The sequence below is a fragment of the Ctenopharyngodon idella genome, chromosome 20 (assembly GCF_019924925.1).
Source record: "Ctenopharyngodon idella isolate HZGC_01 chromosome 20, HZGC01, whole genome shotgun sequence".
Classification (NCBI taxonomy): Eukaryota; Metazoa; Chordata; class Actinopteri; order Cypriniformes; family Xenocyprididae; genus Ctenopharyngodon; species Ctenopharyngodon idella.
The window spans coordinates 5,160,547-5,178,078 of record NC_067239.1 but is presented as its reverse complement, the minus strand read 5'-3'; the positions used below and the strand labels follow the sequence as shown (position 1 = coordinate 5,178,078).

Below are 17,532 nucleotides of genomic sequence, written 5' to 3'. Positions count from 1 at the left end.
ACTTTGACACATTCCTGGCCAGTCTCTACTTCAATGTCCCTCCCTATCCTCTTTTTCTCTCAGTCTCTGACATTCTGTCTCTACAAGCACAGCCTCTTTCATTTTGAGTGCGGGTGTGTCTGGGATTGATTAGCTGCTTAATTGGAGAGATGTTGGTATGCTGCGGTGAGCGTGCACACACACACACACACACACACACACACACACACACATCTTTGACACTGAGAGAGGCATGGCAGACTATTGTAAACACACCCAAGGCTGCACCACAATCAATCAGATGCTCTCTCACACACACACTCTCTCTCTCTCACACACACGCATCCATCACTTCAAGCACTCTGTATAAAGATATTCAAGCTCTCATAAACTCCACACTCATTCCCGCTCACCAGCAGAAACATACCACCCAGCACTCCGAAAAATCCCCTTTTCTTCTCTCTTGCTCTTTTAAACACACACACTCATGAGCTAATGATTCATACTATGCCCTTCACACCCACCAACTCCCTATAGTGTCAGAGCGACCGGTGATGTCAGACGGTAGATGTCGTTTTTGTCACAGCGGTGACACCGGTCTGGCATGGGACGGGGAAAGAAAACACATGAGAAGTGCTCATGAAAAAAGCAAAGAGCTTTTTTGCCTACTTTCTTCCACTTTTTTTGCATCTGTGTGCATTACATCCGGGTTCATATGTGATGGCGAGTAGTTATGTGCGGTTCTGGACTCACTCAGGACTGTGATTAAAGGAATGCTTTGGGTTTAACATAAGCTAAGACATCTGAAACGATTACCGCAGACAATAATTACAACCCGCTCATCAGTTTGTAAAAACAAACAAAAGTAGTTTTTACAGCATTTAAAAAAAAGGAAACCCCTCCTCATAGACTTCCATTGTAAGTGCATTACAGTAAATGCGATTTTTGTTTTGTTTATAAAAACTGATGCATGCAAACATAACATGTTTAACATGTATCCAGTGTTGTGATGGTTAACTAAAACAAAAACTAAACTATTAAAAATCATTTTCGTTAATTCAAATAAAGCAGAAATAATATATATTAGATAAAAAACCTTTGGGAATTGATTGGATTGTTGGATCGTTGTTTGCTATAGACACCATATTGAATTTAGAGCAGATGGAAACAAGGCTGTGACTTACAGTCAGTTTTAGGGAAAGTTACTTTTAAAAGTAATGCATTACAATATTGCGTTACTCCCTAAAAAAGTAACTAATTGTGTTACTTAGTTACTTTTCATTAAAAGTAATGCGTTACATTACTTTTGCATTACTTTTTCTCACCTGGGCTGGACTTGTTTGTTTGTTTTTTAATATCAACAAAAAGTGAAATGAATAAGCCTCAGGCTGAAGGAAAAACATATTTACACCTGTACAGTAGAGGGCGCAGCTCAAACAAACCATTTAGCTGTGCTCGCTGCCATTCTGGATTAAAGAAGAATAGGATACAGGAGGAGGAAGCTAAACACTCTTATTTCTAAATCTAATATAAAATTTTTGCTTATTTTAGTGATGCAAAGTCTGATTCATTTCCGTGAACCGGTTCTTTTCGGACAGTTCGGCTCAATGAACCGGTTCAAAAGGGTGCAGGGTATCGTCAACTCACTCATCAGACTCCTCGGTAATCCTCGGCAAACTTCGACAGTTGGTTGAACCGGCTCATTCGGTTCTTTTTGAGTGCTACTTCGGCTTGTGCGTCTGGCGTCATTAATCAAGAACTAAAGTTTGATTCAATTCGATTAGAGAACTGGCTCGACCGGTTAATTCCTATGAAACGGTTTCAACCGGTTCAAAAGAACGATTCGTTTAAGAACTGAACATCACTAGTTGATTTGGATCATTGAAGGTGCGCAGCATAGACATTGGTTAATAAAGTGAGATTAAATACATAAAGTATACTTGTGTAATTTAATGTAGTTAATTATTACAGGTTTGCATAAAATTTTTAGATTACATTTCACTGTTTTTATTCATTTTGAGGAATACTGAATGTTTTCGTGCAAGTGAGATGAGTAAATATATTTTCACATTTAGTCTAGAACTACAATAACCATCATGTTCACACACAATGCCTCAAAAAGTAGTTTGTTACTTTACTAATTACTTGAAAAAAGTAATCTGATTACTTAACTCAAGTATTGCATTACCCTCAACACTGCTTACAGTCTTTACAATGGCACACACTGTATAAAGGCTCTAGTATCACGTAATTTTTTTCATTTCAAAACTGTTTTATGGACTTTTTGTCTATTGAAAGTTGTTTTTTTTCAGAAAAATGTTTCATCAGTTATTAAACAGTACAATTCATTGAACGCACAGTATTCTATCCCTCACAGCTTCATTTTCATTCAAAACTTGATATGGCGCTACCCTGATTAAGGTCTGTTTAAGAGATGTCACTGCAAGGGGGAGGGAAAGTTATTTTCATTAAAGATTATGAAGTCACATGAATTGTAAAAAAAATAATGATGTGTATGGATAAACCATTTATAATTAAAACTGCAATATTCCTAAAAAAAATGGTCAAAAATGACAAAAAGCACATAACCAAAACTTAACTAAAATTAAAATGAAAACTAAAGTCAATTTATTTAAAAAAAATACTATAATAGTATAGAAATAATACTGAAATAACACTGCATGCATCTAAGACTTTGGAACATGATCTAAGCTTCAGTTTGAGAAAAAAAGTCCATAATAAGCCTCGTAAACGTAGCCAAATATTATTTTTGGATGAACACAGATTGTTTTGTTTATGTTGCGCATACTCAATTTTTAAGTCTAAATCCTTTTAAAAGTCAGAGCCGTACTTTGTGGTTTTGGAATGGCAAATAAAGTTCAGTACATTCACAAGCGCCGCAGTTATCCTGTCGTAAATATCATGAATTACCAATGAATTATGAATCGTTTAACTGCAAAACAGTATTCCACACATTACACCTTATTAGGAGGGTCTGCAAAGCAAATGATGTTTGGATGCTTGTATCGCTTGACATGTGCAGTTATATACGTAAACTTTTGGCCTAAGCGGTTATAAGAAATTATTTCTCAGTTATAGCAATTAGTAGCACTGAGTCATATCTGTGCTTGCAAAAACAGTGTTTTGTAGCTGAGTTTTATGAGATTGAAGCATGTGAGAATGTGGTTGCTTTGGTGTGTAGTTTGTTTCAGTGTATGTGTGTCCGAATTGACCCGGTCTTAGGCCACGTTCTTGTAGCTGTGTTCTTATCAGCCGCAGACTAAATCAAATACACGTTGTACGTTATACTTTAAGCCTCTTACCCCACAGGCACAACAGAGAGAAACAATAGCCACAAAAAGAGAGAGAAATAAGAGGGAAACAAAAGGAGGAGAGGAACAACAGTATAATTAGGGGGAATGTGGAACAGATGGAGAGAGATGGGCTCCAGATTCCTGCCTTTCTCGGAGCGAGCGGGAAAAAAAAGAGGGAGGGAGAGACTGGGTAGAATGATACGAGACAAAAGTAAAAGATGGGAATTGGAATGACAGATAAAAAAGATGAGATAGGACAAAACTTGGGGGAAAAAAAACAATCATATTGGAAAGTTTGAATGGATTTTCATTTCAAACAGGGCAGAAGGGGTGGTCTGGGGTTTGTGGTTTTGGACAGATGATATGTGTGAGTGAGAGAGGGTTTTGCTGCGCTTGTTTGTGCGAGAGTGTACGTGCTGCCATGGGAACCAGCTAACGACAGATTACTTTCCCTGTAGGAACGTGTATAAGGACTACAGGCATCTGGAGCTGGCCTATGACACTCAGGATGAAGTGGACAGCTGGAAGGCCTCTCTGCTGCGAGCTGGGGTTTACCCAGAGAAAACCACAGTAAGCACGGGAACCCATTGGCTTCTGTACCTGTACACTAAACCCTGTGGTCTAATGCTTCAAAATAAAGGTTTCAGTTTAAACCAAAAAGGGCTTTATAGCCAGATGCCATGTGAAAGCTTCACTCTCAACTTTTTATTCCTTAGTTCTTTACAAAACCAACACCATGTGTTAGTGCTTTAAAGCAATATTTAAAAAAAAAAAAGTCACATTTTTTGTCACTCCATGACTTTTTCTTTCTTGGAACACAAAATGAGAAGTTCTTAAGAAAGTTCATGCTGCTCTTTTCCATACAATGAAAGCAGACCAGACCAAAAAGCACCATAGAAGGAGTCCATATGACTTATGTGTCAAATTCCAACCCCGTGTCTGAATATGCCTACTGAGTAGTGTGTCAGAATTAGTAGTATTCATAAAACAGTAGGTGAAAAGTACCTGAATGACCTACTACTTCCGCCAAAAACTATGCATCCAACGAACAATTTACTGTCCCATTAGGCCACTGGAGGAGTTGTTTATGGCAGTGAAATGACACTGTTGCTGTTAGTCACATGACAATGACAACATGAGTAGTACATCAGGATTTCATTCATACAACACACATTCATAATACTTTTTAAGGTCGTCTTGAAAATTCACACTATATTGATTTTCTAAATGCATCTTATTGTGAGTGATTCATGTTTGTTTTTTTCTGCTTAAACCCCGTCTCTTACAGTCGACTGCAAGCTCACATTCAGCCAAGATCTGTCTTCATCCAATCAACAACCAATGGATAAAACCATGTTTTTTTTCTTTTTCAATAGTCTGTTTCACTCGAATACATCACTATATGTAAGAAATGATATGTTGGTACATCTGTTTAATCGCAACTTTGATGGTCACGAAGTTTGTTCCTCATCAAATGTAGTAGCTACTCAGACAGTATGTGATTTCAGATGCATACAGAACATACAGTATACATACAGTATTCAAACTTCATATTCAAGCGATTTGTTAAGAGACATGAATATAAAACTCCAAAAAAGCTATCATATGGCTTCAAAAGACTTGGATTATAGTCATATAGAGAACTTTTATGATGCTTTTTTGATCTTTTTGCATTTGTCCACATTCACTTTTATTGTATGGAAAAGAGTAGTGTTAACATTATGCCTTCAAACTTCTCTTTTTGTGTTCCATAGAATACCGAAAGCAATAGGCGTTTATAATGACATAAGGATCTACAGTAAATTATGACAGAATATCAACTATTGAATCCAGAAACCAATATGCTAATCTCAAGAACCTATATAATAGCATCAGCATTTGGCAATCTCCAAAGAGTCAAATGACTAACTCAGAAATGCTTTATTGAACCTTAAAGGCACAGTTCACCCAGAAATGAAAATTCTGTCATTAATTACTCACCCTCATGTCGTTCCAAACCAATAGGACTTTCTTTCCTCTTCAAAACATAAATGAAGATATTTTTAATGAAACTTCAGAGATTTCTCTCCTTCCTGAAGATCAGTTTCACCAAAACTTCAAAAAGTTTATGAAGACATTGTATAGGAAATCCATATGAATTGAGTGGTTTAATCCAAGTCTTCTGAAGACATAGGACACATCAAATATGGTAAACAGAAGCTCAGCTGTACATCAATGATTCTTGTACGTCAAGCAAGCACGTTTGAGCTTTCATTTACCATATTTGATGTGCTCTATGTATGGACGTTGATCAATGTTTATATGTGAATAAAAGCCTAAATTATATCTGTTCATCATATAAAGTGACTTTGTCTCTTCAGAAGACTTGGATTAAACCACTCGTTTCATATGGATCACTTTTACAATGTCTTTATGAACTTTTTGAAGCATCAAATATCAAATTACAAATATCTTCATTTGTGTTTCGAAGATGAACCTGAAAGTATGGGTTTGAAACAACATAAGGGTGAGTACATGGTGACAGAATTTCCATTTTTGGGTGAACTATGCTTTTAAGCATTTTAAATAACCATTGAAGAACCTTTATTTTTAATGTCTTCCTTACCCGTTCTTTACAAGCTGCAGTTTTTCAAGAAATGTGCAGAGATATACATCCACATAATAACCAGGTCCACACGGCATCTATGCACATAGAGCATTGCAGAAACATCCGTATATTTCTGCAGAACTGGAGCGCCTGGCGTTCATAAATGTTTAACACATTTCACATTTTATTGCTCAGAATTCTACAGATTTTGCCTTAAAGTCAGCACATAAAAAGTAGATTCCATCGAGGCCTTCTAATAATTTAGTGGGCTGTAGTTCGGATAGCTCTCACTCCTGTAGCGTGTGTGTGTGTGTGTTTGACTCTACGGCTGCAGGCTTCATGGTGGCTGTGCTCTGGGGTCAGGAGCTCTGCTGCATTCCTCAGCTCTTGTGTCACACCATGGAGGATCAGCGAGGGAGGGGGCTCTGAGCTCTGTTTCTAATCAGCTCCCTTGCTTTTTTTTTCCTTCACGCTCCCCTCCATCCCCCTCTTTCTGTCTTTATGTATGCTTTGGAGCTACATGTTGAGTGATGTCACAGTTCTGTCAGGGTTCCCCATAATTTGCTTTGACAGAAGTCAACCACACCCCCTCCGAGAGTCACTGAAGCAAAACTCGTTATTTCCTTGCTTCTCGTCTTTTTATCCCCCAACATCTCTTTTTCCCTGCCTAGTTCTCTTCATATATGCACACTCATTGTCCTCTGAAACATCTTTCTCATCCCCCTATGCTGATAGTACCTTTCCCATCCAGATTTGCCCACATCTTCAAGTGTCTTTTTTCTGATTTGTCAGGTGGATGGAGAGGGTCCAGGCCATGCGGAGAGCTTCTCCATGGACCCCCAGCTAGAGCGTCAGGTCGAGACCATCCGCAACCTGGTGGATTCATACATGAGCATCGTCTACAAAAGCATTCGAGACCTGATGCCCAAGACTATCATGCACCTGGTCATCAACAATGTTTGTGCCCTTTGCATCTAACACTGACATAACATCCAATACAGAAGGCAAACAATGAAATCAGATTGAATACAGTTGTTTTAAAATATCTACCCAAGTACTTTTTATGTAAGATGAAGAGACATGTATTTATTCGTAAATGTATATTTTATAAAAACCATATACTGGTAACATTAGGTCTTCCCACAGGGAAACTTGTTTTACAGTTTATGTAATGTTTAGCACGTCTATTTTTATTTTTTATTTTTTTTTAAATACTATAAAAATATTCTACTTCTAAAATACTATAAACAGTAAAAAGTTTTTAAATGTCTGAAAATAGAACGGTATATTTTTAAAGTTTATAGTTAGGTATTTTACACAACTATTTTGCACTTGAATTGTTACAGCAATAGTATTCAAAATGTAATTACATTTTTTTATATTGTGATATTTAGAAATATGTTTTGAACTTTTGATTCCATGTGTGGGCAGTTTTCAGTGTAAATAACTTTACCATCTTTTTAGTCCAGTGTTTCAAAAAACAATTCCAGAATATTTGTTTCACTGTGGTTTTGGACTTTATATTGACTTTAAGCCTGTTCACACCAAGTACGATAACTAAAACAATATCTATTTTATAAGTTTTAGAAATTGTTCTAATTCTATGAGAATAGCAAACTCCACGTCACAAATATAACAATAAGAAACAATATCGTTGGTATCACTTTCAGAACGATTTTTTTTTTCAGCTGATGAATGATAAAAACATTTTTTGGTCTTTAGCTTTCAAAAGCTTGAACATTTAAAGCCACAGGCATCATAAATGCAGTGCGCGTTTATAACAAAGACTTTATATATACATACCTGCAAACTTTTCGCTTTTTGGCGAAATTCGTCGTTTTGAATCAGAATGTCATTTTTGTGAATCGTGTAGATCCAAAAAGTTTTTTTAATCTCATGTAATCGATCAATCAGTGTTTCAACCGCGGAAAGACGTCAATAAAACAGATTGTAGAAATGTCACATTTACCTCAGAAAAGCCATTCAGTGTCCAAAAATTCATTAGTCAGCTACAAAAATGAACTTAGAGAGGAGTATTTTGCTAAATATGTGCACTATAGGCTATTGCATATTCATTGTATTTGTACTTAACCTGTGCTTCAATTTTGAATGTATGTTTGAATAAATCCGTTTCATGACAGCCACCATTTAAATGTTTATATAGCCTAAAAACGAGTAAAAACATAACTGTCATTAAAAATGTATTATAACGTTATTATAAAAACTTCCTTATGTGTAATTTATATGCAAGTAGCTTACAAATCAAATAATTTTAACCTTTAATAATATAATGATGTACCAACTGTGGTTCCCTGTATTGTTTACAGCATTAGTTAATCAATATTGAATGGAAAGTAATCAAATCGAAATCAAATCGCAAGCTTCTGAATCGAAATCGAATCCAATTGTGAAATTTGTGTCAATGCCCAGCCCTAGTGTCAATAAATTATTATTATTATTTTTTTTTTTTTTTACTTGAAGCAAATGTTGTCTTTTCCATTTATTTTTTTGTCAGAGTGCACCAGAATCCTTCGTTTACATATTAAAATCACAAAAATTTCCTCCCTTACAGCAATTTTGTTTGTCACCTTTTTCACCTCTTGTGAGTTTGCACGTGTGTATATAGAAAGACGGTGCACTTATATTATAATGAATGAAAGAAAGTTCAATACGCAATATGGCAGAATAAGTCCCGCCTTCTAAATAAGAGCCAATCGCCAGTCGGTAAAGTCATTGCATCACTGCAGTGGCCGTTAGAAGCTCTGGTTCCTATAGAAACAGTCAGACGTGCTCTCCCTATAGCGATGCACACTTAGGACTGTGCATGCGCATTAAGCCTGAGACACAAAAGCCGACACCGACGAACTAGTGACGACGAAAGCAGACTGCGGGGTTGGCTCACATTGGCAGCGTCTGGGTCCAAAGTTGCCCTGACACACCAAACCGACGCTCGACACCCAACGGCCAAGTAGCACGTCCATTCTGCACCTGCATAAGAAGAAATGCCTTTCCGTACCAGCAGGTGGCAGTAGCTGAACAGCCAATCAGAATGATCAGATGGCCCGACTGACCGACGAGCTCTGACGCCGATTCAACATGTCGAATCGGCCAAAAAAAAGCCGACGAGGACCAACTTTAGCCGACGGTGCGGAACACAATGAGAAAAACGTTGGCTTGGTGTGTTCCGGGCTTTAGCTTGATCCAGCCTGAAAAATGCAGTTTTTTGTCAAGATTCGAAAATTTATGAGACAGTTGTTGTCAGATTTCATTGGTGATTTCAAATATGAAATTTAATCGAAAACTTGAAGAACAGTTTTGGAGAATTTGATGTTTCCCTATTCAAAGAGATGCACTTGCATGCCTGAGAGGCATTTCAAAGATGGCCGCCGAGTGAAATGATGTCTCTTAAAGGGACTTTGCATATAATAAACACAACGTTATCATCCCTTGGTGTGGATGCCAATATAATTTTCGTTATAATTATCGCTCTTGGTGTAAATGGGCCTGTATGATGTGTGAGTAGTTGGCTGTTCAGCTAGCCATGTGATCTCAAAACCATCCTAATGCAGAATAAAACAGCCTTTTCTAGGCTACGGATATGAAAATGTCATCATCTCAGTGTATTTTTTTATAATTTTTTTGGATAAAGTCCTGTTTAACTTTTCTTTTTGTATATTTCTATGTTTTTTCTAGGTAGAGGAGTTTATCCACTCTGAGTTGCTGGCTCAATTGTATTCTTCAGGAGATCAGTACTCTCTGATGGATGAGTCTCCTGAACAAGCCCTGCACAGAGAGGAGGTGCTGCGTACCCATGCCGCCTTGAAGGAGGCTCTAAACATCATCACTGACATCTCTACCTCTACCATCTCCACCCCATTGCCACCCCCTGTGGATAACTCCTGGCTGCACAGTGGCTCGCTTCACCGAAGGTACCTCACCACTCCACTTCCTGTTCAAAGTGTCTCCATCATAATTCCACCTCATCATCCAGCGATGCTGTTTTTTTATCTGACCTCTAGAAACCAAAATGGATGTTTTTTGGCTTTTAGTATGAATATGTTAGCCTTACTGTTATCTATAAGCTAGTGTGCTCCAAAACAACAATAAAATTTGCCTTTAGAAGATATAAGCATTCAAAACTTAATCTCTCACTTCCGCCAATATGGATAAATGATTTTGATGACATCACTTTGCACTTCAGCTTCTCATTAAATTTTCTGTCCAATCAAATGCTCTCCAGAATCTAAAGCGTCCCGCCCCCTACATTATAAACAGATGCTGAAGCTGTTGCTGAAATCCGTCACTTGTTCACACATGTACTATTCTACATGGTGAATGGCACATAGTGCACTATATAGGGGATAGGGAACAATTCAGACAGTGTATATATGCTTTACAATGGGGTGAATGAAGTCTGGTTTCACGTTAGTGTCACGCGAACCGCCGGAGCGCACACAGTCTGCTACGGTCCAGAGACACATATGCGCTAGTCAGCATAGACCAGAAAACGTATCAGACCCATTTGAATTATGCACAGAATGCTATATTTTAAAGCGATATGGAGGAGATTAGGAGGAGAAACGGTTAGAGATTAGAAGGAAACTGCGGTTTTACCGAGCTCAGCAGATATATGAAACGCTATTGGCTATTTTAAAAAAGGGGAGGGGCTGTTCTATATGTCCCGCCATATGTTTCCGAAATGTTTCCATTTCAGTGGAAATTACTTCAACATATGAATATATGAATAATGCTGCGCGTTCCAAGGCACTTTAGTGGACCTTTAAACCAGCACATAATTAATGGTGGACCGTTGGCACTAACACAGAGTGAATCACCAGGATTATAGGAAATATCATGGAATTCCGTTTTCCAGGCCAAACAAAACTAATTGGGATTAATAACAAATTAAAAGTCATGGAAAGTTAATTTTTATAGAGTTGGATGCTGTAGAGTAAAAACCACAGTGTTGTCTGATATGCGCTCTTTTAAGTTGGTTCTTTTCAGTTAATTGTTGAACCAGTTCACAAATCAGTCTGAAACATTAATTAGCAAATCTGTCTGAATAAAAATGATTCTTTAAAATCCTTATCCAGTAAACACAAATGATTGCAAAAGTAATGGAAAGGTTATACCCCACACAAACTGTTAGTCCTTCATTCGTCTCTCTCTCTCTCTCTCTCTCTTTCTTTAAGGTCTCCTCCAGGTTATAGTGTCCCTAAGAAGCACCCTGCTCCGGCTGCTCCTTCTCTACCAATTCGCTTGGAAGCTCCAGACCCACCTCTCTCCAACAGCACAGACACCACCAACTCTAGCAGCCGCCCCAAACGAGTCCCTCCTGGTGTTCCCAGGTAAACATTCACCAATCAGATCTGGACCAGGAGTCACATAGCTGCTTCAGAACAAGTCTTGGTACATTTCGACAAATTCAATTTCTGCCATGACAGAATACCACAACATGATTCATCAACTAATGTTTATCTACTGCATGAAAGGGGATTTCATGTGTGTTCTCTCCATCAACAACACAGCTGAATAAACCTTTGATTAATAAAGTACCCAGTGACTAGGGTGGAATCAGGTGCGTCAGCACTGAAATAGGCAGAATATTTGAAATGAACTCAGTGACCTGTAACTTCACAGCATTTTAAACAGTATTTCAACAGTTTTCCAAGCTTGAAAGCTTTGGTGAACTTGTGGTTTCCTCTTTCCCAGGTTCCATCTTCTGTGAATATATGTTGTACTTTCATAACCAAGGAGGTCTATAAAGGTGTGGTCACATTAATTTCAGCAAAAAACAAACAAACAAAAAAAGGGTCCATTGTCAATAGCAAAGAGATGTATGAAGCACTGCTCACACAGAAGTCACTTTAAACCAACCAGCTTTCTGTTCAAATTTGTGTGATCAACTTAATTACGAGTGAAATCTGCATGGGGAACTTTTTTGCCCTTACGCCCAACAAGTGGCATCAATTCACCAAAAGCCGAGGTATGACAGACTCTGATGACATCATCCAGTCTTACTCCCTCGATGTAACAGTCCCCCTTAAAATATAATGTGTGTGTGGTGCGTCCAAAGATTAATCACATATAGCTCTGATCGTAAGTTTTGCGATGTAAGAAAACTAACACTTCTGAAAAACAAAAACTTTTAATTTAAAATTAAAAAATTAACAATATAACCAGTGGATGGCATCAGAGGGGCACTTATTGGCAAATTTATTTTTAGACATTATCAAATCACTATTATAAAATTTAAAAATCTTTTTTTGTCACTTTTGTACTGAAGTATGTAGGAAAAGCAAACAAAACCTTTTCTTTAAACTGCGAATGAAATTACATTAAAAGCGAGTAAAGAGCGCTTCCTTTATAATCACTGAAGCTGTCAGTCAGTTCAGCGCAAACAATGAGTGAGAAAACTTCCGTTTTAAACAATAAATCTGAATAAACTTCACAATGAATCTTTTACTTACATTGTGTATCTGCTTTCTTGATTATAATAAGAGGATTTGTGCACGTGTAGAAATTAGTAACCTTTCGCTAAACAAACTCATTCAGCGTTTTGAAAGATACTGAGTTGATTCTCACTCTGATTGGTCATTGTTTTCAACAGAAATGCTTATGATTGGCTAATACTGAGCGCTGCAAAATCACATTGTAAACAGACACATTTGCAGCGCCAGTGAACTCACATGACACGGATATAATAACCCAATCGCTTTAATTGACTTGCTTTTCTCTTTTATTAAAAAATTACAAATTATATGTTACACATAGTAATATAACTCTGTTAATCCTGCAATAAAAATATATTACTTTGCGTTGACCTGACCAGGCAGCTGCCACACCCTGCCATACCCAATTGATGCCATTGCGCCCAACTCCTGATCACGCAGATCCCTATGGGAATGACGGGATTTGGCCAAGCAACGGTAAATGCGACTACACCTTGATACAGGGAGAAAGGTGTCCATTAGCATTCCTGTCTACCTAAATGACAAGTTTAATCCTTGTTCATTGTCTGCACTAGTAGTTATGAGCGATAAAAATATCTTTGTACTCGTTTAAACTAAAGTTGCGGGTACCCATGAACTCAAACGCTCATCTATTGTTGTTACCGTCTACAGTAGTTTGTTGTTCCATCTCATTAGCTTCTTTTTCGAATGTGGCCTTATGTAACAAAAATATATGGGAATATACTGTAAGATACAGTATAATGCGATCTATTACATAATACATTTCCATATATGGGAAACTAGTGCTTATATTTTTCAATATACTGCAATATATGCATTGACCATATATGGCTATATATTGATACATATAAAAATATTTAGAAATGAAGACAAAAATAGCATTGCATGTAATATTTCTTTATTGTGTACATATATTGAACATACATGTTGCCATATAAATGTGAATGTATTGTGCACACATATATAGTATACACACATTCACGGAATGAGTTACAACAGATTTTTAGTTCCCAGCATGCTTTGCTTCTGACTGTGATAGTCTCTTTGCTAAATACTTTAGTACCTGCTTGTGCTATTTTTAACTAGCTAGATATGAAAATATGGAACATATATATTGTAAATAATTATGAAATATCAGAAATATATTACATTATATATTTCTATATATATGTGTGTATATACTGCATGAGTAAATATATATCCAATATATTTATACTGATGCAGTACCATATCTTATCACATGTACATCTATATGTTATGAAGTGTATTACTGAATATGAGATTACATACATTATGATATATGATATATAAATATATTGTCAAATATTTTTCAATATATTGTCAATTCCTTATTTATTATTCAATATATATTGTAATATATTTACACAATATATTAATCTGTATATTTTCTAATATACCGTTAAATAAATTAATATACTGATCATTCATATATTAGGAAATATTTGTGTAAAGGTGAAACAGTGAAACCTTCTGGACAAACTAATTACCGTACACATAAAAAAACGATGTATACTTTGGGCTTAACTGGTGCTTTATGCATTTTATACAACAAAAATGATTTTGTTGTTATTTCTGTTCATTAAAACTGCACTTATTGCATTCAGCATTTACAATTCTAATTTATGATCAATATAAAATTGCTTCCACCATGATTTTTTATTCACACACCCCCAAATCCAAGTCAGAAAGTGTTCATTTACAACAAACTCCTTAAGTTAAGAAAGCAGTTTAGTAATAATTATAGGGTAGTATCGCTATAGGTTTTCTGAACCTAAGGGTTTTGTTGCAACCGACTACAGTGTTTCCCACTGGTAATTATGGCATTGTGGTGACGTTCATATTCATTTGTCTCATAAAAACGATCATTCTGGCATGACTTGATGGCAGCATGTGACTGTTAAATAACTATTTAAGATCCGCTAGTTCTGCTATCCTTCCCAAATGTTGGGATTTATGCTCGTACTGAACACAACTAATAGGACTCTCTGTGTCCCAAGAGCGAGGCTTGTTCTTGGATCCGTCTTTAGGATTAGTCTCAAAGCGGTGCACTCAGAGACCTGAACTCTTTGTGATATATATGCATACCTACCTTCATATGGATGATAGATGAGACCACGTGCTCACCGGTCCCAAAACTACAGCACTAGATCACAGAAACTGCTGTCTCCACACAACATGAACATGTGGGCTTGAGTGTGAAGGAAAAAAGAACTTTAACTTCAACAGATGTCATCGCTCAATCACACAGGCAAACATATTTACATTTGAAGGAACACCTTAGTGAAAGTATGTAGGTACTTTGTAAATACAAAAACTGTCAAAAAATGTTAAGGTCATATATTCACCACCCAAGAAAGATATAGTATTTAAACTAAAAAATACTAAAAAAATAATTATACTTCATGTTAGTGTTTAATTAAACATCATGCCATCCTGCATTTATAATGATTTACTGCACAAAAAATCATGGTGTCTGGATGATTTCAATTGTATTAAACTTTATTTATGCATTATATATATACAATCAAACCAAAATTTATTCAGACACCTTGAACATTTCATTCATTATTACAGTTTATTCACTATAGTTTAAAAAAAACGGTAATAAAATATGACAAGATCTCAGAGTTAAACTGTGTCAGAAAAAAATCATCTTAATTATGTCAGATAACACTTAAGCAAAACATGGTCAGGTCAAAGTGTCTGAATAATTTTCGGTTCCAAATTTGTATCAATTTTACCGGTAGTCCACTGTATGAAGAATTTTTGGGTATAATATGTCACAGTTTACTTTATTTTGCTATCCTCACTTACATAAATGAACTATAATGTCCTGCATCCAATAGGAAAAATATATCAAAAATATCAAAAACTTATGAATAATTTTTGGTTTGACTGTATATATATATATATATATATATATACAGTGGTGGTCAGAATTATTGGCACCCTTGGTAAATATGATCAAAGATGACTGTAAAAATAAATCTGCATTGTTTATCCTTTTGATCTTTAATTCATAAAATTAACAAAAATCTAACCTTTCATTGAAGGAAAAGAATTGAAAGTGGCGGGAAAAATCACATTATGAAATAAATGTTTTTCTCCAAAACACGTTGGCCACAATTATTGGCACCCCTATAATTTTTTATGAGTAAAATATCTCTGAAGTATATTCCCATTCATATTTAAATTTTTTTTGGCACACCAGGGTGATCATGAATATGAAATTGTCCAGCCATGACTTCCTGTTCCACAGGAGTATAAACATGAGGAAACACAAAGGCCAAATTCCCTTAATCATTCAACACAATGAATAAAACCAAAGAATATAGTTCTGATGTGCAGCAAAAGATTGTTGAGCTTCACAAAATAGAAAGTGGCTGTAAGAAAATAGCTGAAGCATTGAAAATCCCCATTTCCACTATCAGGGCAATAATTAAGAAGTTCAACTAAAGATGTTACAAACCTGCCTGGAAGAGGACGTGTGTCTAAATCGTCCTAATGCGCAGTGAGGAGGAAAGTTTGAGTGGCAAAAGATTCTCCAAGGATCACAGCTGGAGAATTGCAGAGATTAGTTGAGTCTTGATTCTCAGAAAGCCTAAAAAAAATTATCAAACAGCACCTACATCCCCACAAGTTGTTCGGGAGGGTTTCAAGAAAAATCCTCTGCTCTCATCCAGAAACAATCTCCAGCATATTCAGTTGTCAGATAAGACTGGAACTTCAAACGGGACCTGGCTTCTATGGTCAGATGAAACTAAAAAAAGAGCTTTTTGGCAGCAAACCCACCAGATGGGTTAGGTGCACACATGGATAAAAAGTACCCCATGCCCACGGTTAAATATACTGCTGGATCTTTAATGTTGTGGGCCTATTTTTCTGCTGGAGGTCCTGGACATTTTGTTCAGAAACATGGTATCATGGATTCTATCAAATACCAACAGATAAAAAATCAAAACCCGACTGTCCCTGCTAGAAGTCATATAATGGGCCGTGATTGGATCTTCCATCAGGACAATGATCCAAAACAAACATCAAAACCAACACAAAAATGTGTCACTGAGCACAAAATGAAGCTTCTGCCATGGCCATCCCAGTCCCCTGACCTGAACCCTAAAGAAAATGAGTGGAGTGAACTGAAGAGAAGAAGCACCGACATGGAGCTGGGAATCTGAAGGGTCTGGAGAGATTCTGCATGAAGGAATGATCTCTGATCTCTTGTCAGGTGTTCTCCAAACTCATCAGGCATTATAGAAGACTCAGAGCTGTTATCATGGCAAAAGGAGGTTGCAAAAAGTATTAAATAAAAGGGTGCCAATAATTGTGGCCAACGTGTTTTGGAGAAAAACATTTATTTCATAATGTGAATTTCCCCCGAATTTCAATTCTTTTCCTTCAATGAAAGGTTAGATTTTTGCTAATTTTATGAATTAAAGATCAACAAAGGATAAACAATGCAGATTTATTTTTACAGTCATCTTTGACCATATTTACCAAGGGTGGTTCTGACCACCACTGTATAATACATAAATAAAGTGTAATACAATAAAAAAAAATATATATATATTATATTATAATATATGTATGATTTAAAATGTAAAATTTGTTTTTATAACCAATTAAATAGTGATATTAAATTTATATTAATATCATTTTATGTAGAAATCTATTTATTTAAATTTTAGATGAAAATATAAATTATTTTAATAAATATATATATATATATATATATATATTTAAATAAACAAATATATATAAAATGTTACATTAAATTTATATCATTTTATAAATAATTATATATAAATCTATTTATTTACATTTTATATGAAAATATAAATAATTTTAATTGATATATTAAAATATTTAATGTTATAATAATTTTTTTATCATAATTTTGTAATATTCTCTTTATAAGAATGAAAATTAGTTACAAAATTTTATATATATATATATAATACAATTTAATTTTAATTTTAATAATAAACAAATTAAAATGTTATAACAAATTTATATTATTTTATTATTTTATAAATTATTTAATATTTTTATATATATTTAATATACTTTTGATAATTTTTCATGTATTGTTTATAATTCTATTTATAGTAATGAGAATTAGAAGTCACGATGCAAAAGAAAAAATACAAAATTATAT

The 17,532-nt window shown here is 35.6% G+C and overlaps 1 protein-coding gene across 5 annotated transcripts in view; it reads left to right on the top strand.

Annotated features, from left to right (window-relative positions):
* Positions 1 to 17,532, top strand: part of dnm3a (dynamin 3a) — a 55,554-nt gene that overhangs the window by 31,621 nt on the left and 6,401 nt on the right. For 3 of the 5 annotated variants that reach the window (XM_051875794.1, XM_051875792.1, XM_051875793.1), the window contains 4 exons: positions 3,752 to 3,863; positions 6,673 to 6,837; positions 9,574 to 9,809; positions 11,073 to 11,228. In XM_051875794.1, the coding sequence (XP_051731754.1) occupies positions 3,752 to 3,863; positions 6,673 to 6,837; positions 9,574 to 9,809; positions 11,073 to 11,228 (669 nt within the window). Of the gene's footprint in view, positions 1 to 3,751; positions 3,864 to 4,581; positions 5,406 to 6,672; positions 6,838 to 9,573; positions 9,810 to 11,072; positions 11,229 to 17,532 lie in introns of those variants that run through there. The other 2 variants (XM_051875795.1, XM_051875796.1) reach the window with 2 other exon arrangements.